General features: G+C 36.8%; 1 protein-coding gene across 1 annotated transcript in view; it reads right to left on the bottom strand.

The window, feature by feature from the left end:
- Positions 1 to 25,804, bottom strand: part of ARMC4 (armadillo repeat containing 4) — an 82,738-nt gene extending 56,934 nt beyond the window's left edge. Inside the window, exons 1-10 of the mRNA XM_014944892.1 lie at positions 25,731 to 25,804; positions 24,830 to 25,081; positions 23,576 to 23,715; positions 22,104 to 22,299; positions 21,424 to 21,530; positions 20,830 to 20,966; positions 19,704 to 19,820; positions 16,708 to 16,928; positions 14,849 to 14,971; positions 14,497 to 14,638 (exon numbers count right to left, since the gene is read on the bottom strand). Of these exons, the coding sequence (XP_014800378.1) occupies positions 14,497 to 14,638; positions 14,849 to 14,971; positions 16,708 to 16,928; positions 19,704 to 19,820; positions 20,830 to 20,966; positions 21,424 to 21,530; positions 22,104 to 22,299; positions 23,576 to 23,715; positions 24,830 to 25,053 (1,407 nt within the window). The 5' untranslated portion in view covers positions 25,054 to 25,081; positions 25,731 to 25,804. The remainder of the gene's footprint in view (positions 1 to 14,496; positions 14,639 to 14,848; positions 14,972 to 16,707; positions 16,929 to 19,703; positions 19,821 to 20,829; positions 20,967 to 21,423; positions 21,531 to 22,103; positions 22,300 to 23,575; positions 23,716 to 24,829; positions 25,082 to 25,730) is intronic.
- Positions 25,805 to 26,101: the final 297 nt, after the last annotated feature.

Here is a 26,101-nt window from a genome sequence, read left to right as displayed (position 1 = left end):
CTCTTTTTAGGCACTTGTGCAACTACAACTGAAATTCTATGTCTAATTTTCCTTTTTACAGTTCTGGAAGGAAACTGAAAATATGGAGATGATTCAGACAAGAGAAATAAAAATGACTGTAAGCCTGGAAAATAGTTGCATTAAGAGAGACATGAGAAGCACTATTCATTTTATTAAAAAGTAAATTAAGCTATGATTTATTCATAGTGAATAAATAAATGAGGAAGAGGAACGTGATCAGAGAGAGCTCTACAGTTCTAGCACAGACACTTGATGATTTGAAATTAAGGGCTCTAAAATTTAGATTAGGAGTAAAGTGCAAGCTTTCCATTGTGTAGTTAATTATCCTTTGGAAGAAGTTACTAAGAGTGATGATAAATTTTCCAGCAGTGGAAATTTTTCAGTCAAGATTGGATGTTTTTCTAAAAGATAAGCTCTATTTCAGTCACAGCTACTAGTCTAAAAGCAAGAAAAAGTTCAAAGAATACACCCTGTGGTATGCAGAAAGTTAAACCATATGATAACAATGGATTCCTTTGAACCTGTAATATAGATTTACTATTAATCAAATCAGGTATGAATCCAGCTGCACAGAAATGAGAAGGGCTGAGCTACCATGTAGCTGCAGCAGAAGCTGGAGTGCATGAGCAATGCCAACTGGTGCTAATGTGGAAGTTACAACTTAGAGCACCTAGTAAATCAAACTACAGTATCCACCTCCCACGTGCCTCTCCATTCCAGGGAAGCTTTGGCTCCCGTCCAGATCTGAACTGTGCTGTCCAAGCCCACCTCCTTCAAATGACACTTTTGAAACTGTAAATAACTTTGAGCCAACCCTTTCCAGAGGAAAATATTTTGCTCAACTGTGCACATCATACTGAAATACAGAACACTGAAAAAAATGAGTCATGTTTGCTAATACGAAACAAGTAGGTCTAACGAAAACATCACATTTTGCAGCACATCTTAAACAGAAAGACAAATACAGAAAAGTGTCTTTAAACTGAACATGCTCTTCAACAGATACCAGAGAGATTAACAAGTGAGAAAATACACCCAAAAGGAAAGTGAGAAAAATGCTTGATAAAGTTTCACATCACTAACTTACATCAGACAAAGCATTTCTGCTAATCATTGAAGTATATACAATCTTAGTGAATATCACATGTCCCATCCTAATTAAAACCCTTAATGAATACAAAGCTTTAAATTTTGAAACTATGACCTCAGTTCAGTAGGCTAGGAAAGACAGGTATAAAATTTCCTCTAGAGTCATCTCTGGAAAGGGGAAATACCACCAAAGTTTTTGCAAAGGCTCTGCCAGCAGGAGGAAACATTAGCTTTCCAGAGAGCTGAGACCATACAGGAGTTTGTACAGGAGACCTATGGAACATTTGACCTGACACAGTCCACTTTATGGCACGTACTACCCTCTTCTTTTCCTTAAACCCACTGACATCAAACGTGGCATACTTATGTCACTTTGACTGATCTTCCTACAGCAAAGACCTGTATCAGAATTTAGATTTGTCACCACTACAGTAGAGAAGGGGCAGTTTTATGAGAAAGGCACCATTCCTGGACTCAGGATAGTCATGGTCCTTGAGTCTTTTGACAAAGTTCCTGCCTGCTACTTGCCATATGTCTTTTCTCAGTATTATTGTTCCCCAATTTCAACTGAAACCTAAAGGTATTATTGGAGTACAAATAACAAAAGTACTAATGAGAATACAAAGACGACAATTCCAAATGCATTGCCCAATTTATAGTGCATTTCAGTTTCCTGAGAGAAAACAAGATTAAATAAAATCAGAAGTACATAGGTTTTGTCTCACAAATATGGTATCTATTTGGGTTTTAAAATTTATTTATTAAATTTGTATTTGGGTTTAGAGTGAATGTGACAATTTCAGAAAAATGAAATACTTTTTTACTTTGCATGGCAATGTCAAGGATTATTTTTATTCTGTTTAGACCTGTGGCTGAAAATAGTTTTGTCATAGTGAAAGTTCACTTTATTTACTGTAACAATTAAGTCTTGGATAGATCTATTAACGTGTATGTCCATGACAGTATGCCTATGGCTGAATTACAGGACAGAAAATTGCTCTTTGTGGGAAGTTTCGTCATTCTTGTGTATAATACCCTACTTTTCATTATGAGTATATATAATCTGAATGGCAAATACAATATATTTGAAAAATTAAGAGCAAACATACCAATTCATTATATTTTTAGAAAACATTGAACAAACAAAATAGTTTTATTTGATGTCCAAAAGAAAGTAGGTCAAATTGTATTATATTTATTGTTATACCATAAATTCTTTAATTAAAATTCATAAACAGAATAAAGAACTCCCAGAACAAAAACATTAAGTGGAATCCCAGCCCAAAATACTATTTAAACATTGCCATTTTCATAAAACAAGAAAGCCAAAATAAGTAGTAAAGTATAAAACAGTATTCTTCATTTACTCCTTTGTGACTTTTTGATTTTCTGTTGAACTTCATTCTCTTAAATCACAGACTATTTTGTAATTCTCTGCTGGAAAATACTTAAAAATTTAAATAAATTTTGATAAAGCTTAATGAAAGACTGAGTATTGCAGTATAATATGTATAATATGATTCAGCAAGGCAATTTTTTGGGGGTAGTGAACCTCTAAATATTCAGTTTTATTTTGGTTTAAGTCCTAGTTCCAATTTTTCATTTTAGTTTATAAAACATACAAGCTGCAACTTGTTAAGAGATGAGTTATAGACAAGTATAACTGAGTTATGGAATAATTCCCTGCCCCATTTCCTGAATCTTCTGGCGTTCTTTGGCTACAGCCTGGCAGTATGTAAACCATACAGATTAATATAACTAAAGCCAGTGGAAACTCACAGGCATCACAAAATCACAAAACATTCACATTGGACTAAGACCACGCATAGAAGGTTTCAGTTGCAGATTAATACCTTGACTCTGACCCTTCACAGTGGCAAAAGTGACAATACATGTTATGACCCGTGCACATTGAATTTAAATTGTCACCATATTTTATGAAATTGAAAAGAAATTAGTTTCCAAATAAAAGAATAAGTCTATTATTTTCTGAGTGAAGCAGAAGGTTTTGATAGGCAACTGTCGATAATCTCTTAAAAACTCTCCCAAGACATACACCCATTCTGTTAGCTTTCCTTTTCTGATTCATAGTAATTGGACTCTACCATAGAGGAGGTAAGAGTCAATATAGTTCATGTGCAAACATATGAACTTTTACTTCATTGGACTAGGAACATTAGAATGTTTTTCCCAGTAACTTCTCAAACCTCAAACTTGGAGAGACGTGAAATGCTGACCCAAAAACCACAGAAAACCTGGCCAAGGTAATATATAATATCTTAACTGCGCAAGTTCATCATCTTCTCATTTATGAAATTTTCAGTTTAGGAGTGCATTTGTTCCCCAGTTGCATCTGGACAATTTTCTAAAGACAATGGACCACAATTTTTTCAATCCTAGATAAATTTGAGGGAAAAAATTAAAAAAAAAAAAAATGTAATGTGGAAAACAAATACACATTGTGATTTCTAGATCAGATCATTGCAACAGATATTAATTTGGTATTTAATCTAATTGAGCCATCAGAAACTACTGTTACTGCAAAATGTGATCATTCAAGAGAATATGTAAGCACTGAGGTCATTCTGAATTTTATTTCTGCCTTAGGTTTTACTTACCACAGGCCACCTGTAGCCGTATGGGAGTTCAGACTTTAGCTCATCTGGTAAAGTGGCTTAAAGTAACTGCATTTACAGAGTCCTAGATTTTCTCCAGCTCACATCATGATGTCCCAATGACAATCCGGTATGAACGAACTCAGCTTCAGCAACCATCCTAGACTCCCTCTGCCTACCATGACAGGCTCTTTTACAATATATAAATTGCTTTATTTAATGCACAAACCATGACCTTCCACCATTCTTTGTAAGAGAAGCCACTCTCCCTGGCACCATCTTATCTCTCCAGTAGTACACTACCTTCAGCTGCCACCATCACCAGCAGAGATGGAGCCCCTAAACAGGTGATTTACTTCAGCACCCTTGATGATAGGATCATGTTTTTGAAAGTGACAGGCCACATATTTCTTCAGCTCTAATTGAAGGAAAATTGCTCACTGGTTTGTACCATGACATACTGAATCTCAATCACTGGCATGCCCTCTCCTCACTTTCAGAAGAAGTTGCTCTGGAGAACAGAGACTTACACACTTGGTGAATCACACACAGCAGGAGAGTTGTTCCATTCAATGCTCTCTGGTATTGGAAAGCAAAGCTTTCTGCATGTCTACATCTGTGGCCAAAAGGTCAAACAACTCCCTCTAGAAATGGCAACACTAACTTCTACCATCAAGTAAAAAAATCATTTCAGGGTGGGAACTCCATTGCCACAGTTACTGTAAAAGCAGCATAGAACATCATCATAAGTACACTCAGCCTGCCTGATGAGCATCAGAAACATGGGAAACACCACTCACTGCTTGACAAGACACCTTCAATTGTGAGGTTAAAGAAGATATTAATGTTCCATCTTGCTGCCTGCTCTAAAGGGATAGTAACCATGTATATAAAAAGACTAGCCTCTTTGTAATAACCCAGAGCCTGGAGGATGATCACAGACACTAAGATAGGGTACAAAGAGTGTACATACCACAGCCAAGCCTTCAGCATTTGTGCCTTCTTCAGAGATAGAGGTCATCACTGCTGGTGGGATACCTGTATTGTTGGTAAGATGACGCCTTCAGCTCTTGCAAGCTGACTAGAAAATTACATTCAGACATTTCATCCTGAGATGAGTGATTTTATACAAGTATCTGGATACTCTGTGTCCTGCACAAGGCTGGCTGCAGACTTGAAAAACTCTGCAGGGCCATCAAACAGCCCTTTTATCAAGTCCAAGGGAATCAGGTGATAGCATTCAGGACTAATATCAATCAATCTAAAACTGCTGCAGTCCTATACTGTCCTGTTGCAAGCGGGCTATCTCCTTAAATCTAAGTATTTGAGCCCAGTCACCTGCAAACACTCTTTTTTATAGGCTTCCACCTGATGTTAGTCTTTATCCACTTTCTTTCCTCCCTTTCAGCCTCTGGCTGATGTCATATGTGATGGCACGTGAATCACAAACCCTTGAGACAAACTTACCCTACAGTAATCCCTCAATGGCCTTTAAAACGTCCCTTTGATGTGAGCAGTAAACAATTAGGGCTTATGGTGTCCTTGAGCTAAGCTTCTCTCCCAATTCCCTTCCATCCCATAAGGATGCACTTTATGCTGCCTATGTGATCTTTCTCCTAAAAGCTACCAATTAGCTAAAAGATACCAGCAAAGAAAAAATGTTCTTTAAGGAAAACTGCTAATATATCTAAATTTGTTTTGCAAGAAAAACAAGCAAACAAGCTCTCAGATGTATTATGTGCCAGTACAGATAGGTGAGAATGGCTAGTTAGGCTAGTACAGACTAAAGTAACTCAGAAGGCCAAAATATAAATTTAAAAGTGATTCTTAGGTAAAGACAACAAAATTGCTATTTCTCATAGAACAGTAAGTGAGTAACTTGGATTCATACGATTCCTCAAAGCAAGCAGATATGTATATTTTAGCTACCAGAAGGCAGGTAAAGTCCTTTCCATCTGTGTAAAAATTACCGGATTTTTTTTACTTTGCTTTTCTGATTGCTCCGACTTCAGTCTTAGTCAGATGTCAGAAAATCTCCACAGGTTGCTCTTTTTTTGAACAGCTAGCTCTCATTACTCATGCTTTCTCCAGAATGCCTCTCTCTTTGTTGACCAACATGTCAGAAGAACTGTCCTAAACCCATGAGGATACTTTGCAGACCACTCGTTGAAGAGCTCCAAAGACAGAGCAGCACATGGCAGTAAGAAGGTAAAGAGCTGTGCAAGCCAGTAGGCCTTCAAAACCCTTCTAAAGAACTAGAAGCAAAACAAACCTATAGGCTGCTGATCACATGCCTGTTGTCTACATAAACAAATCTCAAGCAGAGTCACGGAGCTGGCTAGGCCAAAGTTAGAGCACAGATACCTAGCAGTTGTCCATCAATTAATTCTCCCATTAACTGAGGACTGCCAATTAGTTTCTAAGGCTGTTTCCAAAAAGCTGATCTTTACAAAGTACTCCGAGGAAAAAAGGCCAGAAGCATGCAAATCCCTATTTCCATCCACAAAGAATCTGGAATAAGAGTAGGCCTTAAAAGTACTTCACATTACACTCACTGATGATTTCAAATGCAGAAGACTGGGGGGATGGGAATCACCTGTTTAAATTCACTTATCTACAGCCATTCTACATTCTTGATAATTAAAATCGAGTCATCTATAGCCATCCTACGTTCCTGTTAATTGAGATCAAGTTAACAATGAAGCTGAAAACATGATCCATCTTACTCTGATCTAATCTAGCATCTAATGATGCTTAAAGTATCAGATGAATCACATCCAAAAAGTGCCTATTTTTTCCACTGATCATAAAAGTAGCCTTGAATGCCCAGCTCAGCTACAACCACCTACTCTGTTTACATTTAGAGCTAGGTGAGATAATCCCAATCTAGGTATTGCCTTTTACGTCTTGGCACTAGAACAAGGATACAGCCCCCTCCCTTTCCTTTGGCTACTTCATCTGTTGAAAATAAAGCATATATATTTTTAAAAAGACCATGCATAAATTAGCTGGAAATGAGGACTGAATGAGAAAGAGAAGAGGGTCTAGGATCAAATTTAAAAATTAAAAAAACCCTAGACAAACAGCACTACTGTTTTTTAATTTAACATTGATACGTGTAAATCCTGACTACAGGCTTGGAGATCTGATATGCGCTGCCCGTAATACAGATGTACTACTGACCTTGTGTGACAGTTCAGACCTGCCTAAGCAATTTTGATTTCGCCTAGCTCTTGGCTCACAAAAAGAATAAAACCTTTAATGTTATTACAGCTATTTTATTTTTATGGATCCAACTCATTTGGGAAACCAGTGGAAGGGAATCTGCGGAGAAAATTTAATGAGGTTGAACTAGGAAGGACCTGTGCCTATATAGACTACTGGAGAGCTAGAATGCTGCTGAAGTTTCAAAAGCACTGAGCAGGCAGAAAAGACAGTGCAATTTGAAACCAGCCAAACCAGATTTTGCAAGAAAAACAAAATGATACCAACAGTTTATGAAAAACTAGGAGAAAAATGTTCTTTGGAGAAATAAAACAAACTTAAAAATTGAGCTTAGCGAGAGCACAGAAAAAACAAATATAGATGAAGACATGGCTGAAGCACAGGCTCCTGAAATATCTGTGTGTATAGTAAGCTCTGATTAAATTGAGCCTAGATGCAATGTGGAACACTTAAAACCAATGAAGAGTGCCGTTCTCACTTCTTAAAACTCTTGATAGCTTTCACACACAATCATGTTCTAATTCTTTAGGAAACCCAACAATTTGATTATCTATCTCATAGTTATAAAGTTGTATGTCAGACAGAGACAGCTGTGTCAATTTACAATTATTTTAGAGTTACAGTAGTGACAGCGTCAAAATCATAGCTCATTTATTTCATTACCTGCTTTTACAATAGAATACTATCCTGCAGGAGGAGAATCAAACATCAGTTATTTCACATTCTTTTCCTCAGCCCTTAATTTTTGACATATCATCTCTTCTTTCACATTTTTTGCTGAATTCCTTTTTTTTTTTTTTGCCTTTCTTGGCAAAATTATCTAATCAGCTATGAAACTCTTTGGAATGGGTGACCCTCAGAACATTAACTAAACCTTCACTACACAGAAATTCATCAGAGTTGGTGTTAATGGTCAAAAATCAACTGGCTGTTAGGAATTTTATATGTCTCTTGTGATGAGAAATGATTGTTTATACAGTATTTTGAGGAGAGAGCTATGCGAGTGCTTCGGAGTTGCCAATTATAATAATAATTTGCGAGTTCACCATTTGCCAATATTTCCTACCCAGTAAATTTATCATAAAAAGATTTCTTTTTCATGATCAGCACTGGCTAGGTTGATAAAAAATACATATCTTAACTACAAAATGCAGCTTCCCCATATTTTTATCCCCTTTTTTTTCAGTAATCCCATTCTTGACTGAAATTTGAAAAAAAAATATTGGCTAATACTGGAAGATGGGAACAAGAGATGATCATGAAGAGTGGTGAAGAGAGCGATATGAAGAGATGACTTGCCAAGGCTGGCAGGTTGGCCAAAAATGTGCGTAAGAAACTAGCAGGTGGCAAATGATTTTGTCTCATACATTTGGTATTTTCTGAAAAATAACAGTCTACCGCTTAGGCAAACTACAGCAAAATTTACTTTTCTTCTTGATCTTTCAGTTCAGTTGAATAAGCTCCTTCACATTAGCCCAGCATATACCTTCATAAGGGAAAAGACTTACTGTTAGACACTAGTAATGAGGTTAGCCCAATTACCTGCAAAGCTGGTCAGTTCTGAAAACATGGTGGCAAAATTGTTTTATATATGAAAATATTTTACATGCACTTATATATGCTTATTTTCTATTTAATAGCTAAAATATTATCTTATGCAAATCTTGCTAATCTGATATTATAAAGAAAAAACAGTTAAGTCTTACCCACACGTTGTAGAAAAAAGTATAATGTGCAATATATTTCCTACACAGATTAGATATTTTTGCTCCTGCTATTAGATTCTAATATTTGCCTCTATTCCACATCTAGGGCCAGATTTCAAGATTACAGATAAATTTCTTTGATAATTTTGCACACAAAATAATTTCTAAATTTGTTATGTATTTGAAAAAATTAATAACTTTTATGTTAATCATCCAAGCATTCAACTATAGTGGTAAAGTTCTACCCATTAGTAATTCTTCCTGTGAAAATGGAAACAGTCAAGAAATTGAGAGGTAGTTCCTCAGAATTTGTATCTGCAGTTCTCCGTGCAGTTTGTTGTTCAGGGATATTGATAAACACCGGATATTTTAGACTTTTTCTATGATTACCACAAAACTTTTGAGCAGTATTACAATGTGTAAAATAAGTAAACAAACAATTAGTACTTCAGTGGGTTCACTGTAACACTAATACTATTTTTTCTGTAACACTAATACCATTTTTTCATGTCTCACAAAATTTAAAATTACTTTTTGTGTAGTTTTACTTTAAATGAATTAGTAATAAAAGACCCGTTTTATTCCTTAGGCTAATATGTTCATGTCTCTTTTGAGGTCCTGCATTTTAGAATAAAACAGAATAACTTTTCTGCTACTCCCAAAATCAATCAATTTCTTAATCAATGCACAGTTTATTAAGCATATTTAAATTTTTATAATGAGTACTAGTGTAATCTTAATGATTTGGAGGACTTCCAATACCATTATAACTTAAGAAAGCTATACTTTTCCATTACACAGTTAAAAAATACTGTGTCTATCCTCTATTGCACACAAATTTTGAGAAAAATCTACAAGCCATATCAGTGTCTTCACAGGTGCCATGAATTTATAATTGGTTCATATAAAACAGTGGCTGTGTACACCACCTGTTAAACCACAGGAGGGTTGAGACTGCTACACAATTTTCATTTGCATAAGAAAGTAATAATTTATTTTCAAAGGCTGAATGCTTTCTAGTGCAAAATTTTATGAGGAAGATATCTATTTTTTAGATATCTAAAATCTTGGACCCCAGATATGACAAGTCGCATCTTAAACTGTGACTGACTATATTAATGCATAATAGGGAAGCCTGCAAGCAGTTTTTGACTGCCTCCTTCTTTGCCTACAAAGAGAGAAATGTCACATTGCAAACCTTGCTTATAGAATGCAAAAGAACTCCCCTCGCACATGCAACTGCCATTTAAGATTTGGTCTTCAAATTTTCCAAAACAGGCTCCCTGTTTCTGTAGTATTTGGGATCTTCCTTGTTCACATTCCTACCTTTCATGCATACACAGATTTCCTACACCCTGGTTTTCCCCAAGCCCCTAAATTCCAACCTCCAGAAGTCTCATCTGTCATTTCCTCGTGAATAAAACTGTCCTATACTGTTTATCAAGAATATCATACGAACTTCTCATTTCAGATCCTGTATCTTAGCTCCTAGCAGAGCCTCCCTGCACCTTATTTGACTTTCTTTATTTCTAACCTGTACCTTTCTTCCCCAGGAATACTAGTGCTCTCCAAGTACAAAGAGCTCAGCTGGGGATCCACTATTCCTTCCCTCAAGCCAACACACAGCTGTATTTCCCTAACTAATAAATTTGGGCTTCCTGAGAAGAGGAAATAAACTCTGCCTGTGGTGCAGCAGCCACGGTACATCCTCCTGGCTCAGCTCTGCTTCCACTACAAAGGGGAAGCAGAAATGCTGGGCAGTGGATCTTGCCCAGCCAATACTCACTGCAACACATGCAGTGTAAGAACCAAATCTATAGCTTTGACCTCTTAAGATTTCCATTTCCTTGACCCAATTGCCTAGAAATTAGCGATGACTTTTAGAGGGAGATGGAGAGAAAGAAAAGGGCAGGAGGACTATTCTTGTACATTCCTGCCTCCCTGGTCTGTTTGCCATCTTTATGTAATATAAGCCAAACACAGAGGGACTTCCTGCCAGCTACAGAAATGTTGCCTGAACATAACACTCTTCCAATGGTCCTGCCAAAATGCAGCTGTGGAGCAGACCTGAATACACCCAGTGTATCCTGCAGTTCTTTCAACCTTTTCCTTGCCCAGACAATGAGATTTCACTGAGTCATGTAGCAGATGTTCTCCCTTCACAGCCATCCACTGCAATGCAGCACCAGCACACACGGGCACCTGGGAGCTGGTGTTCAAGGCAATATTTGGGGCACATCCTCCCTAGCTCCTGTACAGCACCATAGCCTTTCTCCAGCTCCTGGACCTGGCACAAGATGCAAACAGCTGGGGAGAGACAACAGGTTTGTCCACCTGTGTTTCCAAAGTAGAAAAGAAAAACAATGCTGTTCTGGGAATGAGGTTGTTTGAGTATTTCAAACCAGATATGAAATCAGTAGATATTTTACGTGAGGTGTGAGACTTGATTGGTTTCACTAGCGTACCCCTGAAATATAGCCAAAAGTAGAATGACTTTCCAGGTAAGAAACTGAAGGAAGAATTCTGTTACTGACATGGTCCTGCAGAACTCTATCCAGAGCTCACCCTGGCCTAGGTGTATATATAAATCACACCCTTACAGGGAACCAAAACTGAGCAGTACAAGGGTTTGAGGGCTTAAAGATTTATTCTGTAGACTGGAGTTATTTCTGGTGCAAACACTAGCCCCAATTAATCTCTCAACATCTCAATTTTATCTTAAAAATGGCAATAATCAGTGATCAACAGCGGGTAGCACAAAGCATTATGTCCAGCTATCACCTCTTTTTTTCACTTCTTTTTCTTTTTTTTTTTTCAGGGAACAGCCCCAGCTCTGCTGTAGAGATCCTGCATTTCTCCCTGATGTTCCCCATTTCAAATAAAAGATCATTGTAAAAGGTGACCCCTTCACCCTATTCCTAAAATTTTTCAAATGTAGAATATAGTCCTTCCCCTATAAATCTAATACTTCAGAAGCACTACTTTAATAAATAACTGAAATCTAAAGACGACTCTCCTGAGTGGATCTCTCTGTTACAAACATCAACAGAGCGCTTCATTCCAATTTCATCTACTCTAGCCCCAAAAGTTGCCTAACACAATGCCATCACCAAGCTCACTGATCTATCTTTGCTGCCCGTTCTTAAGTCGAAGGGGAGACATGGTAAGGGCACACATGCTCCATCTTCTATTTCACAGCCCTGGGAAGCTTGAAGGTAGGACAAGGAGCCAGACCACAGAAGCAGCTGCTTCCCAGTGGAGCAATTCCAACATGGCTGCTCTTTCCCAGAAAGGAGGGGGAATGGAGAAGGGCAAAAAGTCAGAAGGGAATTTCCCTTGCACTGAAATTTTCTCTCCATAAAGAGGTATACAAAACATAGTCTACAGGCACAATTCACAGGATCTGGCAAGTTTGCTTTATACAGGAAGCAATTGCCTTCTAAAGTTTTAATGGCAATCTAACATTGGTATGAAAACTAGGTATCTTTCAGGTTTTATGGAAGGTTTGTGTTTGCAAATTGATCTTTTATAGAGTCTTGCTGAACTGTGATTCACATTTACTTTAGCAGCCATTCAAAAAAATGGTTGCACCTACAAATTATTGTATTTTCTAACTTGGTATCTCAAACTTCTATTATTTACGGCATTTTATTAAATTTTTAAGATGTACAAACAATTTATACAACCTTTGAAGACACACAAGCCCTCTGAAACTTGTGCTTCTATATAAATATGTTTGTAGATACTTAAATATTGCAGTCATAAATTTATTTTCTCTTATGTTGCATGTGTCATGAACACTTGCCTACATGAACAACAAGAATGCCAAAAAAATCTCCTAAGTCTGGCCAGAAGTGCAGTATTTATACTTGAATTAAAATGAATTCCATGTGCAAGCTAAAGTAGCACTCCATCAATAAAAATTTCAACCACTGTCTGTGGTATGGCACTGAGGCATCTCTTTTCAGCTTTATCTGACACTAGGGATTTCTTGCTTTACGTAGCTAAGAATCAACAGAGAACTATTTTAAGTATATCTTCAAGTACTTTGTTTAATTTATATCTAACTTAGAGAACTATAGGAAGACTCAGGTGTGCATGAATACATAAACAAGTATATATTTGAATTTTCATAGCAAAACTTCTTCATATAGTGGAATTTTGTATTATAAACACTTCCTAAAGGTACTCGCAATTTGATAAAAAATGCTCTCCTTTTTTTTCTAGTTCTAAGCCATTAAGTAATTTTGCTTGTTGACAATGAGAACAAAATATACTCATTTCTAAAACAAAGGAGCATGAAAAATATATTTTCCTGTTTGCTTTTCTCACCCTTCATTCAGAATAGTTTCATACAAGTGTACATATTCCTCAGTATTCAATCAAGTCCAATACTAAAACCTAAACATGACTAAATGAAGGATTGAGAGAGGAAAGGGAGTTTGAGAATTATGTAACCAGGAGGGAAGAGCCTTGCCAGTAAAGAGGGTGGTCCATAGACAGGCCAATGAAAAGATTCCTGGGAGTTTGTCAACAGTAATGAATTTCAAGTATCCTCTCCAGGAGAACCCTGGGTCTTTACTAAAAAATTACTTCTCTGAGCTCTCAGAAAAGTACAAGGAAGTGGTCCGTACGACAGACAGAAGCAAACTATCAGGAGACTGAACGATTTGAAAGCAACACCTTGAACTGTAATTCTATGCAAATAGAAACAAATGTATTACACAAAATGTTTATAGAGTGTGCTTAGCATTAGCTGATAGCTGAGCAAGCTACATGCTAAATGTTAATTGCAAGGGCTACTTTAGCATAGCTAAAATGACAAGAATATAGAAGTCCAACCTGGAAAATATAAGGCAAAGAGACTTGTATTATGCATGCTTTTCTGTGTCTCTTTGGCTACAACCAGTAGCACAGGTCCCACATACACAACTGAGAACAAACAGCACTGAAAACTGCTCAAAAACCTAAATTACTCTTCTACAATGGTTAAAGGACTGGAAGGAGCCAAAGCTTTCTTATTGCTCTCAAGTATTTCTGCTGTACCAAATGCCAGCACCATCATTTTATCGGTCGGATGTGTATACCCTGTAGCTGCATTCAAAAAAACAAATAAACCAGTGCTTTTATTAGTAACTTACAGTACATAAATTTCAGTACAAACTTGTAAAAGAATTTCTCCTGAGGGAAAAACATAATTAGTTTTAGAGTTTTCCAGAATAGTAGAGGGTTGTTGGGGGTTTTTTTATGTGTTTCAGACATACACAGAATACTAAACATCTATATTTATAGGTTCCAAAAGATTTTCAACAAGTCTGTGTAAAAAACCTTTTTTTGTTGTTTTAGAGGATGCCTGTTTATCATACATTTTCTTGTCCACTAACAGCATCTATCCAGACACAAGGCCATGTTAGAATTACTTCAGTCGTGCATTAATCATAGTTGATGAAAGACTTTAGGCAAGTATTCAGTTTTAATAAAAACTCTTGAAAGTTACTATCCACATAAAGAAATATCTTGGAAAGTTTCACCCAAAAAGCAAACCAGAAACCAAATAATTAATAAAGAAATTATACCATCTTAAGTTTTAAATAACACTGAACAGATGGTTTAATCTAAGGCTCTATATAAGCCAAAAATAGCAGATTAAAAAAAAATGCAGGAGAAACGGGTGTGTGATAGGGAAGTCTACAGTTCCAGGATTTGAACCTACTACATAGCAAGGCTATTCTAAAATATATGGAAGGCAGAAAGGTGAGGAGCTGGTCTGGTGTCCTCAGCTGTAGAAGATAAAGAGTAGCTTTTATTTAAAATAAAATTCATCAACACTTCTTATTTACCTTTAAATATTTTGCAAGTTTCTGAATTCCCCAGTATTCTGATGGCAAATCGGTGTTTCCTTCCTGACGACGTACGGGCTGTTCTTCATCTTCCTCAGTCTCTGAGGAACTTTCACTAATGTCTTCAAATCTGTCTGTTTTACTAAAAATAAATAAACAGTATCACCCATTTTAAACAGCTATAAACCAATAGGAACAAGCACATTTTAAACAGGTATGACAACACTGCCTAATAACAGAATTAGAAAAATGTAACTGACATTGCCAAATACTAAGTATGGTAGAAATTACTGTAGATATGGAAAATAAAAATAAAAAAAAAAATGAAGGGAGAAAAATAAGTAACCCATACCATTTTGAAGATTGTTTTTTTTTAACAGACTGAGAAGAAGTGCTACTGGCTTTCTTTTTTGCTTTCTGAGACATGGTATTACTTCTTCCTTCTTCATTATCTTTTTTTGCAGCTTTGTCACTAAAATATTTGTTTTTATTAAAAAAAAAATTATTATATATATATATATCAAACCAAAAAGCTATGTTGGACACGTATTATGTCAGTACATATGAGCTTATGAACCTACACAATAAACTTATTAAACAGAAAGTATCATGTGTCTTAAGTGACTGATTTTGCTTCAATAAAATAGCAGAATATCAGAAAAATTATATTATGCTGACCTGTATGTGATACAAGAAAAAAGAATGAGTATATGCAGACAGACCACAGGTCCATTTATCCTAGGATACCATCTCCAACCATGATCAATAGCAGCTATCTACGTAACAGTAGAAGAACACGGAAATTACTTTTTCCAGAATATTCTTCAGTAAGTTGTGATTCAGGGACCTTCTTATCATCCTTGCATTACCAGTTTTGGATGGATTTTTCTTCTATGAAAGTGTCTGGTTGCTTTTTGAACTCAAATGAACAAATAACCTCTACCATCCCATGGCAAAGAATTTTAGCCATATGCTGTACGAAGAAATCTCTCCCTTTATTCTACTGCTACTCATTTTCATTTGATGCCCTTTATTTTTGTATGAGAGCAGACCATGACTATCTGCTCCCTATTTACCATCTCCAGTCTGACTGTATCTGACTTGTTGCCCCCTAGTCATCTTTTTTCCAGGCAGAAGAGTTCTGGTCTGCCTAGTACTTCCATACACTAAACTGTTCCATAGCTTTGATCATGCTGAATACAATGTATTTGCTTTCCTCATATTCCAAGAAGACTTCTAGGCCTAGCTGGGCGCAATCTCTGGTGCTTTTTTGTCCCTAATTTATAATATTGTGAAAACAAAATATCATTTCAAGCCTGGACTGATCATACTACCACAGTCACAATATGAAAGAATACTACTCATTGATTGAGTAGTACTACTTTAACTCAACTTTAATCAATTGAGAAAATACTCAATTGATTAAAGATAATTTCACTACTTCTAGACTCTAACAATGACTGTGGAAAAAGATAAGTTCTTGTATCTGGAAAACCACATTTTTTTAAGTGATGACTGTAGGTCACATCCAAAAATCTATTGAAAGATTTCTTGCAACAAGTCAAATCAGCAGACTTGAGAGGACACTTTTTTTCTGTAGGATGACAATCAAAGCCTTTCCTTCAGATATTCTTCCTTCATTAACACAAAATCAGGAAACACGAAATCAGGACTGAGTTCTGATTTCAGAAGACAAATACAACAATATCCAATGTATGTACACTCTGGTTTTGGGTGTCCAAACTTTGAGATAATCTCATTAGTGAAGACTGTTGCTAAGCAGAGCTAGAAAAGTGGCTCATATAGTATGAAATCATTAAAAACTGGTAGTATAAGTGAGAGTCATCCTGATTTTCCATCCTGGATCTCTTTTGCCTCCCTCAGAAAGTGTGGTTTAGATTAGATTGTCTACTCTGTCTTGCTTTAAAGGGCATTTTACACCAAAAAAAATATTAAAATGTCACAGTCCTGGAGGACCAGTACTGTAGATGGTTGCAAGATATTTCATCATCAAAGCTGTTGCATGACAGAAGAAAACTCAGAAATCTCTTTGGTAGAGTGTACTGTCTTCTTAGAAATTAGCATGTACTAAATTTTGTTTTGTTGCTCCTAACTTAAGAGTATAATGCAAACCTATAACATGCAGTCCAATCATTATCACAGTTTAGAGTTCTATAGAAAAATTCAATTATAAAGATAACTACTTATCTATGGGAAGCAAAAAGACCAGTATTCTTCCATTTCACAGATGGTTCTAATTTCTTCTTGTCAACAGATTGCCTTTCTGCTGAAGAACTTTTCACTTTCTCACATATATTATTTTCTGCAGGGGTTTCATGAAAGTTCTGGGACTGGCCAGAGACCTGAGTATCAACTACTTCCATACTCTGACAATTCTTCTCAAATGCTGGTTCCTTAAAAAAACTATATTCCTAATAAAAGGAAAAGACATGGTTTGTCAGTCATATTGATATATGAGTAATGCATATTAAAACAGTAAGTTATAAGCACAATTCAGGATGCTGTGCTTAAAAATTACATGTATTAAGGATAAAATCACATAGCCTTTAAAAGAATGAAAGATTGAAACATTAATCCGGAAAATAGCTGTTATTGTGTGCAAAATAAAGTTTTTGAAATAAATGAACTAGCTAAATTTGGATCTTCCTGAATATACTTGAATGTTAGGTGTTGTTTAATTTTTAATATGTTAAGTAATTTGTGATACATGCACTTCTATAGAACCTAATTCCAAATGAGTTTTAAGATCTACAACTGTAGAGACAGTCATTCTGGTTTCGGTGTATAATTTGTATAAAAACTATTTCCCTGCATAAAGGATTGTCAAAGGTTCCCACCAAAAATAATGAACATAAACCTGATAATAGGCTATGATAAACTGCTAGACTTCAGTTCCAAGTAATTTAATTTGACATAGTTTAGAATATAAACACATTCCATTCCATTTTTTTCATCTTGTGTCTCTCAGGACAGAACACTGTTGAACAAATCACATACAAAACCAGAGATGAGTGGCACCTACCAATCCTTCAGCTGTCTGTGTCTAGTACCATGGCTGATCAAAAATAGCCAGAACAGAAAGGACTCTTGTCAACTCTTATTCTCTATTGGAACATATTCAATTTTTACAGGAAAGACAGCGTACGATCATTACTTATTATTATTATTGCAGCTGTCACTACCAGATAGGTGAAGACATTCCTTTATGTATCTGATCCAAGGCAGTTTTAAGGAGACTGTCACAGTATGGTCTGGTTTTGACAAGTCCCTGATATGAATCGGCTGTTCCAGGCTTGCTGACCCAACTGCCTAATCATAAACTGACTAATGCTAATTCTCTCAAAATGTATTCTAGACAAGACAATTTAATACATGATAAACTAGACAAATCACAGGGGAATTGATGCTGTAGCTTGACCAGCAAAGCACACGTTAAAAAGTATGTTTCCTACAGCACTATATGCCAAAAAAGCAATTCTAAATGTTACCTTAAACAAGGCCAAGAAGATATTACAAAAGTTAATTGGGTTTGCATTATATGTGTAAGTAATGAGCTTTTTGAAGCTCTACTCTCCTCAGAAAATAAATACAAGCTCTTTCCAGTCATAACTTATTTCATGAGACAACCTTGGAAATACAGCTTTCCTCTGCTTTTCAGAGTTCTAGAGTAGAGAAGATTTTCCCTCAAATACGTATATTCTGCAGCAATAATGTCATCTTGTTTAAATTCTAGTCTTCACCGAGGCAATATAATATGATATTCCTAAACCATTAAAATCGTATATTTTATACTCTTCAGCCTAAACTTATTTACACAGGGAATACTAAGTGATTTATATAATAATTGAAGGAAAATAGGATAAATTCCATTTATGTACTCTTATTTAATAAGTGTACACATTTCTTGAATAGCTACACTGTCTTTATAAGAGCAGAAAACCAGTAAAGAAAGGTATATTATCTCTATTGTTGATATCAACATTAATCTATATTAAGATTTAGGAATAGAACTGTAAAAAATTATTAAAATATTACCATATTTTACCTTTCATGACCACCAAATGAAGCCAAATCACTTTGAAAATATATTAAACCAGTAATTATGTCTAAAACATTCATATATTGTCACATTTATGAAATGTAAACCAATATGTAGATATAACATTAAAAAAATACTTGCCTATGGGATAAATAAAACACATTTTGGAACTTATTGCACTTTCAAACACAACAACTTACAGATTTAATTCTATTACTGTTGATAAAAGCTACTGTATTTATGTGTACAACTTGAAATAACTCTGTTCTTTCAGAGATGTCAAGTATCTGTGTCTTGAAAAAAAAAATCAGCCCTACATCCCAGAAAATTAGAACTAAAGGACAAGAAAATTTCCATGTTAATGATTTCCTCTTGCAATAATTAAAATTGCACATAAACAATCACAATTAAACTTTTGACAGGTTTTAGCTCGTAATGAATTTTACCACTATGTTATTATTTGTAATAACCACACTAGAAATCTGAAAAAAGAGTTTTTATCAGGAATGATGAAACAACTAAAATTGGAGTGGCACTGTGTGATTTAGCTAATACAGAACTCTTAATAAAAGCCAAAACACTTGCGTTTTACAGCAGATGAAGCAACACACAGTGCTTAATCTGGATGCTTAACTCTCAGCTCTGATATTTAAATCAGGCAGTTCTCGTAAAAAAGTTGGGCTATTGTTTCTATTTGGGTTACAAAGAATGAAGATAAAAATTTAAGTGGTTTTGTTCACAGAAAAATATTGTCATAAAAAGTTGACCTTTTCCGTAAGGATATCATATTTTCCTGCTGTAGCATTTCCAGTGCTCCATAAAGAGTAAAACCAGAGGATAAGCAGAACTTTTTATGCAAAATTAGAAGCTGACCTCCCATATTGCATCAAACTTCAGAATAAGGTATGATAGAAGGATACATGAAATAATGTATTATTTGTTATTTACCAAAGGAACATATTTAGTAGAAACTGAAACAAATCCAAAGAAAAATAATAAATGCATTTCAGAGTCTTTAAATTTTTCCTTTAATCACAGATTTATCATTGATAAAGAAGAGAAATATTCAATCAGGTTTATAATGTAATTCTTATCAATGTACAATGTACGCTTCTACAAACATACACCAGTATCAGTAAATGCATACCTGTTTAGCCATATTTTCTACAAATTTAGGTGATCTCTCCCTTAAAAATGTAACAATGTCTTTATATATATCACTTTTTCTTTCATAGTCAATGTCATCTTTACCCTTTTGCTGACCCTTAAAAAAAGAATAAATTTTAAATTATTAATAGTATTGCCTCACACAGGTAATTTAATCTGCATCATAAAATAGTGCTAAAGAGCACAGAGGTCATACTGTAATGTAATAGGTACAAAAGTCTCATGCTCAGCAGAGTCCATCAAGCTTCAATAATGCTTCGGAAAGATCCCAACAGATAATCAAGATCTTACATGGAATTCTGTAAGTAATTACTATCAGTTAATTGTGTGTAGTTCCACTGAAAAGAATTTATGGTTTATGGCAAACAACCAAGTAAATATGAGCTTCCAGTGCAGTATGGCAGATGTCTAAAAGGATCACAAAATAATGTGACCTGACTAGCCTAAGCTTCACAAGCTTCATCCATCAAAAACATGCTAAGTCAAAATTTTCCTGGATTTTTTAACTCTTTGGAAATCAATTTGTGGAGTTATGCCTGACAGGCATCAAGTCGCTCTTCAAAATGAATGTAAGAAAGAGCTGAAGTCACTGCTTAACACTCATAAGGGGCTATTATGCCTAAATAAGACCTATCTGTAAGGAGAGACATAGCCAAAATGAAAAGTAGAAGAAAATATATAAATAATATACTAAAGAGCTTCCACTGAAAGCAGAAAGAACTCCTTATCATCTATAAAATGACAAAAGGATGCTATAATAGCCATACACAATAATATCGCACCTCAGATCAAGAGCAATGAGGCATCTAGTCCACACTACCTTTAAATAGAAATAGTGTGAAGGACTGTTAGGGCACATTCAAAGATTAAACAAACATTGCTAACAACAAGTGCAGAATACAGTCCTAGTATAAAACCTATAGGAAAAGTGCTCAAAACATATGGGAAAACTAGTATACATTTATTACTGTGTCTTCTCGTTCTGTACCAAGCGGCTACCTCTGCAGGTTTTACAGCCTCAACACCACTACTCTAAACCTGAGGGATTTTTGATTTTAGCACATAAAAATATTCATTACTCCATAGAATCCTTTATTATTACTTACTCCATTTAAAAACACTCCTGCTGTGCTGCAAGTGATATACAAAGGATCAGTGTCATGTGGTTTGATGACTAAATAACAAATTTCTCCAAGCGCTTGTCTCCAGGGAGGAGCTCGGCATCCATTAGAGAACATGTAATCTGTAACCAATTAGTATTAGTGTTTTCATCCAGTTTTTAAAGTATATTTTACGGTTACACTTGATTATTAATTTAACATGTATGCAAATAAAATTCCCAAAATAATACCTTCCTCTTAAGAATTCATACTCAGTTAGGAATTAACCATACAAAGTTCTGTGGCGAGTAGCCTGATCCAACTAAGAACTGCACCGCGCTTAGTACTTTTCAGGATCAGGGACTCGGTTTACTTCCTCTGCTTCCATGGAAGAAATTTGTATGACTGGAGATTATTTCTATAACTAAAGGCTGAAGAATAGTATACCATATCTGAAAATACACTTTATTTTACTTTATAAACTTAAAGTAGAAATAAACACTTGAAACTCAGTACTGAAATTAATTTAGCAAATTTCACATAGAAGTCAAGTACTTTAATAAGGATGTATATAAGCATGAGATATGATTGGATTGGGACCTGACGTATATTCCAGTGATTCCAGTACTGTATCTTCTCCTTTCCCAGAGAAATTCTTGAGAAGATTCACTTCATTATTTACAGCAGCTGGAGTTAGTCTTACGTCTCTGCAATTAATAGAAAACAGTCTAAAATGTATTCATCAAAAGGATGTACTCGGAGAAATGAAAAGAGAACATTACGTGATCTTTTTCTTTTACAATGAGTCTTAATAGTAGCAACAAAAATCTGGAAATGGGTCATTTTCCTTTGTTTTTCTTAATTTTATCTGTTAGTTTAGTGAAATTTTACTTCCATAGCTAATATGAAGTCCTTGTAACTATGAAACAGACTCAATGTAATAGTTAATGTGCTTCCATGAAGAAATAAACATTTCCTTGAAAATATTTAACTGTAACATTGTTGTTTGTACAAATGACTTCAATTTGCTACCAAAACACAAAACATATGCAATAAAAAACCCTCAGTCGCGGGCACACACTTGCATACCCACACCTACAGCAAAATCTTCAGAAAAAAAATGTTTTTTCAATAACTCAGTGAACAGTAAAAGTGATTTCAATAAATTTCTTTATGTCACACCAAAAGCACATGTTGTGGGTTGAAACCAATCTGATTTAACAATAAAACAAAAAAATGCACTGGCTGACATGCTTAGCTTCCATTTCAAAAGTACTTACTGTGAAATGTCTTTCAAAGAACTATTAAGCAGTTGCAAATCCAGCTGATGTAGAAGAAGAATGATTCTCCTTTTTGTCTCTGTTTCAGGGTCATCATCTTTTTTCACTTTGTCAAGTAAATGCAACATGGACAGATCTTCTCCTTCAACAGTCCCATATTCAGGGCCGAGAATTTTCACTAGAGGATCTCTGTTTGCTGTACACATGAAACGGAATCATAGAATGCATTACAATGTCAAAGATAATTAGGCAAAACACTTTTTCCCTCATTTGCTGAATAATTTTGATGTATTAATTTACAATAAGAACTTTAATAATGTGCATAGCTATTCATCAAATATTACTGTGTGATGTATTCTTTCATATCCCTCTGTTGCAATTTGAAATGCATTTTTAAAAGTACAAAAACATTAAGGACAAAAAGAAATTTTTCATAACAAACAAAATTGCTTTTCAAAACTAAGATTAAAATTCATTCAATGAAGAGGTGAATATTAAACACTTCCCTTTACCAACAGCCCCATTTCCAGAAAATATGCCTGGCTGATCACCAAAACAGGAAATGGGTTTAACTCACTGAAAATTGATCATTTTGGAAATATGATTTATTGGTAAAGAACATCTTTAAGGTATTCTAGCAGCATTCCCAATGGCCCCGCTACTTCCTCAGCTATGCCAGCCGTTCTTTTTGGTAAACAGTGACATAATTGCATGTTAATGGGTTTTACAAAAACATTTTTCTTTGTTCCTGCAAATGCAGTCCCATGTATCTGTGAATGCCTTGCATGATACCCATTCCATACAATTCTTCCCTATTATTCATGATCGATCACTGTCTGTGACAAAACCCTGGACTAGATGGATCTGAGTTTGATCCAGTATGAGCATTTATATTTTAGTATTGCAGATGCAATTTCTGCTATTATTACCAAAGAATACTACTGATCTCTTCCGCCTCCAATGAGAGGAGGATATCCAGCTTAGCATATCAAGGGTCATCTTGTCAGTTTGAAAATTTAGGACCTGAATATGACACAGTAAAAGTACTTGTACCTATATTTTAAAAGCCATTATGAGAAGGACCTGGAAGTGCTCACTGTAAACCTTGTGAAAAGAATGTCTAAAGCATGTTAAGTTTTAATTTGGTTGTTTTTTAAGGATGGAACGTTTTAAAAGAGGACTAAACTACAAATAGGGGGAAAACTGCTATTAGCTTCCAATAAGACAGTCTTTTTGAGAAATCTAAACTTCCTGTCTTTTGCAGTAGCTAGGGTATTACTCAGCATACGTGAATTTGTATGTGAGATTCAACAGGGCTTTTTAAACTTTAGCCACCTTCATAATCAACACCTTCTCATATGCTGAAATGAAGGCATGTCTTTTTTGCTTCACATTTCACAAACATGAATTGAAGGAGAAGACGTGCTTTTTAAAGACAGAGGAAAGATGAAAAAAAAAAGAAGAAAGGAAACCTTCAAGGCATGCCCGTGCTTCCTTTGACTTTTTTTCCATAGCATTTTGTAGCAAATGGGACAGCTGGCCAAAACTGTGAACTCTGACAGTGCGGATAAGTATTGGTTGGCCATCTTCGCCTTTGGCTTCAGTTTCTCCACTAGAAAAATTAAATGGTACCTTTTAAAAACAAGAACTTAAATAAACAGCAAATTTTAGAGAAGAGTCTTGAATGTTACTCAAGTTTCACATGATAAAACATATATAATTTCTTTAAACTGTATTTCAGAAAACTTCCAAGGTATTCACCAATTTATTCACTGTAAATCAGCAGATAGATGCACCCAAAGGAGGCTGTGACCCCACGGAGAGCCTGCACTGGAGCAGGTCTTCTGGCAGGACTTGTGATGCCATGGGGGACTCACGCTGGAGCAGTCTGTTCCTGAAGGACTGCATCCCACAGAAAGGACCCACGCTGGAGCAGTTCATGAAGAACTGCAGCCTGTGGGAAGAGCGCATGTTGGAGAAGTTTGTGGAGGACTGTCTCCTGTGGCTGGGACCCCACACTGGAGCAGGGGAAGAGTGTGAGGGAAAATAAGCATCAGAGACAACACATAATGAACTGAATGCAACACTCATTCCCCTTTCTACTGCGCCCCTTGGAGGGGAGGAGGTAGGAAAAATTGGGAATGAAGTTAAGCTCGGGAAGAGCGGAGAGGTGAGGGGAAGGTGTTTTAAGATTTGTTTTTGTTTCTCACTATCCTAGTCTGACTTTTGATTGGCAATAAATTAAATCAATTTCTGTGAGTCGTCTCTTTTGCCCATGACAGTAATAGGTGAGTGATCTCCCTTTCCTTATCTTGACCCAGGAGCCTTTCATTGTATTTTTCTCCCCCTCTCCAGTTAAGTGGCTTGGTGGGCACCTGGTGGCCAGCCAAGGTCAACCCACCACACTGGGGCCACTCCTAACATTAACAGAAATCTCAGGGTTAATCACTATTAAAGGCATATTATAAAAAGTCTTAGGAATAGACAGTGCAAGTTGTATAAATCACTAACTAAACAGGTCTGTATCACAACCAAGATAAAATAATCTCAAACTCTCAAAAAACCCTACAAATTTCAACTCAAAATTTTCAATATGTATCAGTAAAAAACCCACCGATTTCAGCCTCCCATATACACTAAGGCTTTCTTTATGCTAAATTAACACAGCTTTGTTTCATAGTTCACCTTCAACTTTCAACCTTCAACACACTGCCATTCATACTTACCTGATCTCATAACCCTCTCCAAAAACTGAAGAGCTCAATTGTGTTTCCCACTCAAGGGGCTCTCTGAAGATAAATGCCGCTTCCTGAGGATGTGTAGTGCTGAAGTCCTCCAGAAACTTAATAATTTGATTTAAAAGAGATTCGTTCAAAGGGGTGGTTTCGAGTGTGCCAGTTCTAGAACCACAAAGAGTCCACTGAGCTAGTCTTGACAAAGCCACTCCCATGGTCTCGACTAGTATCAAAGATGTACACCTTAGCACAGAAACAGAGAAAGATCAAACAGAGCCCTCAAACTATAAATGCAATATGCTGCCATTTGAAATAAACATGTCTAAGAATGACTGGATTCTTTTAACTCCCCAAAGTAGGGATGGGGCAATTGACGAAGAGAACTCACAGTTGGGAAATCTACTGAAAACACCATTTTCTTCTTTTCTTTGGTTAATTAATTCCTGATTTCGTTAGAAACTCAGGGAGCTGACAGCATTAGGTCTCTGTTATGGCTGCACAAAAGGCTCTCCCTCGGGTTCTCCTTGTGAAGTTGTTGCCTGTCCTCGTATGTGCAGGGGACAGACACATAAAACCCCCAACAGTGACACCTCCCAGGAAATTTCCTTTAAAAGGCGTTAAAAGGAGGTGTCAGACCCGCCCGTGAAGCCCGGTGGGGCCGAGAGCCCCCGAAGTGAGGCAGGTGCGGGAGGCCTCGCCCCTGAGGAGAGCCCGCGGCGCCCGCCATGGCGCCGGCCCACCCGCTCCGCGGCGAGCCCGGGAGGGGGCAGAGCCTGGGGTCAGGGCTGCTGTAGGAGGCGGGAGGGATCCTGGAGGTCACCGGCAGCCTGGAGCCCGTCCAGGGACTCAAGGAGCCGGGGGAATGTACGCCCCTCACCGCTCGCCCCCATACCTTGCCCCGGGAGAGCTGCGCCGGACCCCGCCATCGCCACTCGGGCCGCGGGCGAGACCGGCGGCGTTGCTATGGGGACGGGCCCCGCGGCAGCCGTTACCGGGGCAAGCGGGTAAACACAAGCGGCGCCCGGCGGCGGGGCAGGGCAGGGCCATTGTCCCCGGGCTGCCGCCTCCGTGGACTTGCAGGCTGATGTGGCGGCTGCGGGTGCAGGCCGCGGAGGGTGTGCCCCGGAGGGCGATACCCTGAGGGGAGCCCCGAGGAGCAGGAGGACCGAACGCAAGGAGTAGCTGCTGCTGCCACCGCTGTCCACAGTGTCCCTCAAAATCCGGTTGTGCCGAGGTAGGAGCACCTTAACAGGGCTTGCGCTG

This window comes from Calidris pugnax, unplaced genomic scaffold (genome assembly GCF_001431845.1).
Source record: "Calidris pugnax isolate Ruff unplaced genomic scaffold, ASM143184v1 scaffold54, whole genome shotgun sequence".
In the NCBI taxonomy this organism is placed as follows: domain Eukaryota; kingdom Metazoa; phylum Chordata; class Aves; order Charadriiformes; family Scolopacidae; genus Calidris; species Calidris pugnax.
Note: the sequence above shows the minus strand (reverse complement) of the source record. Positions and strands in the feature narration are given on the sequence as shown.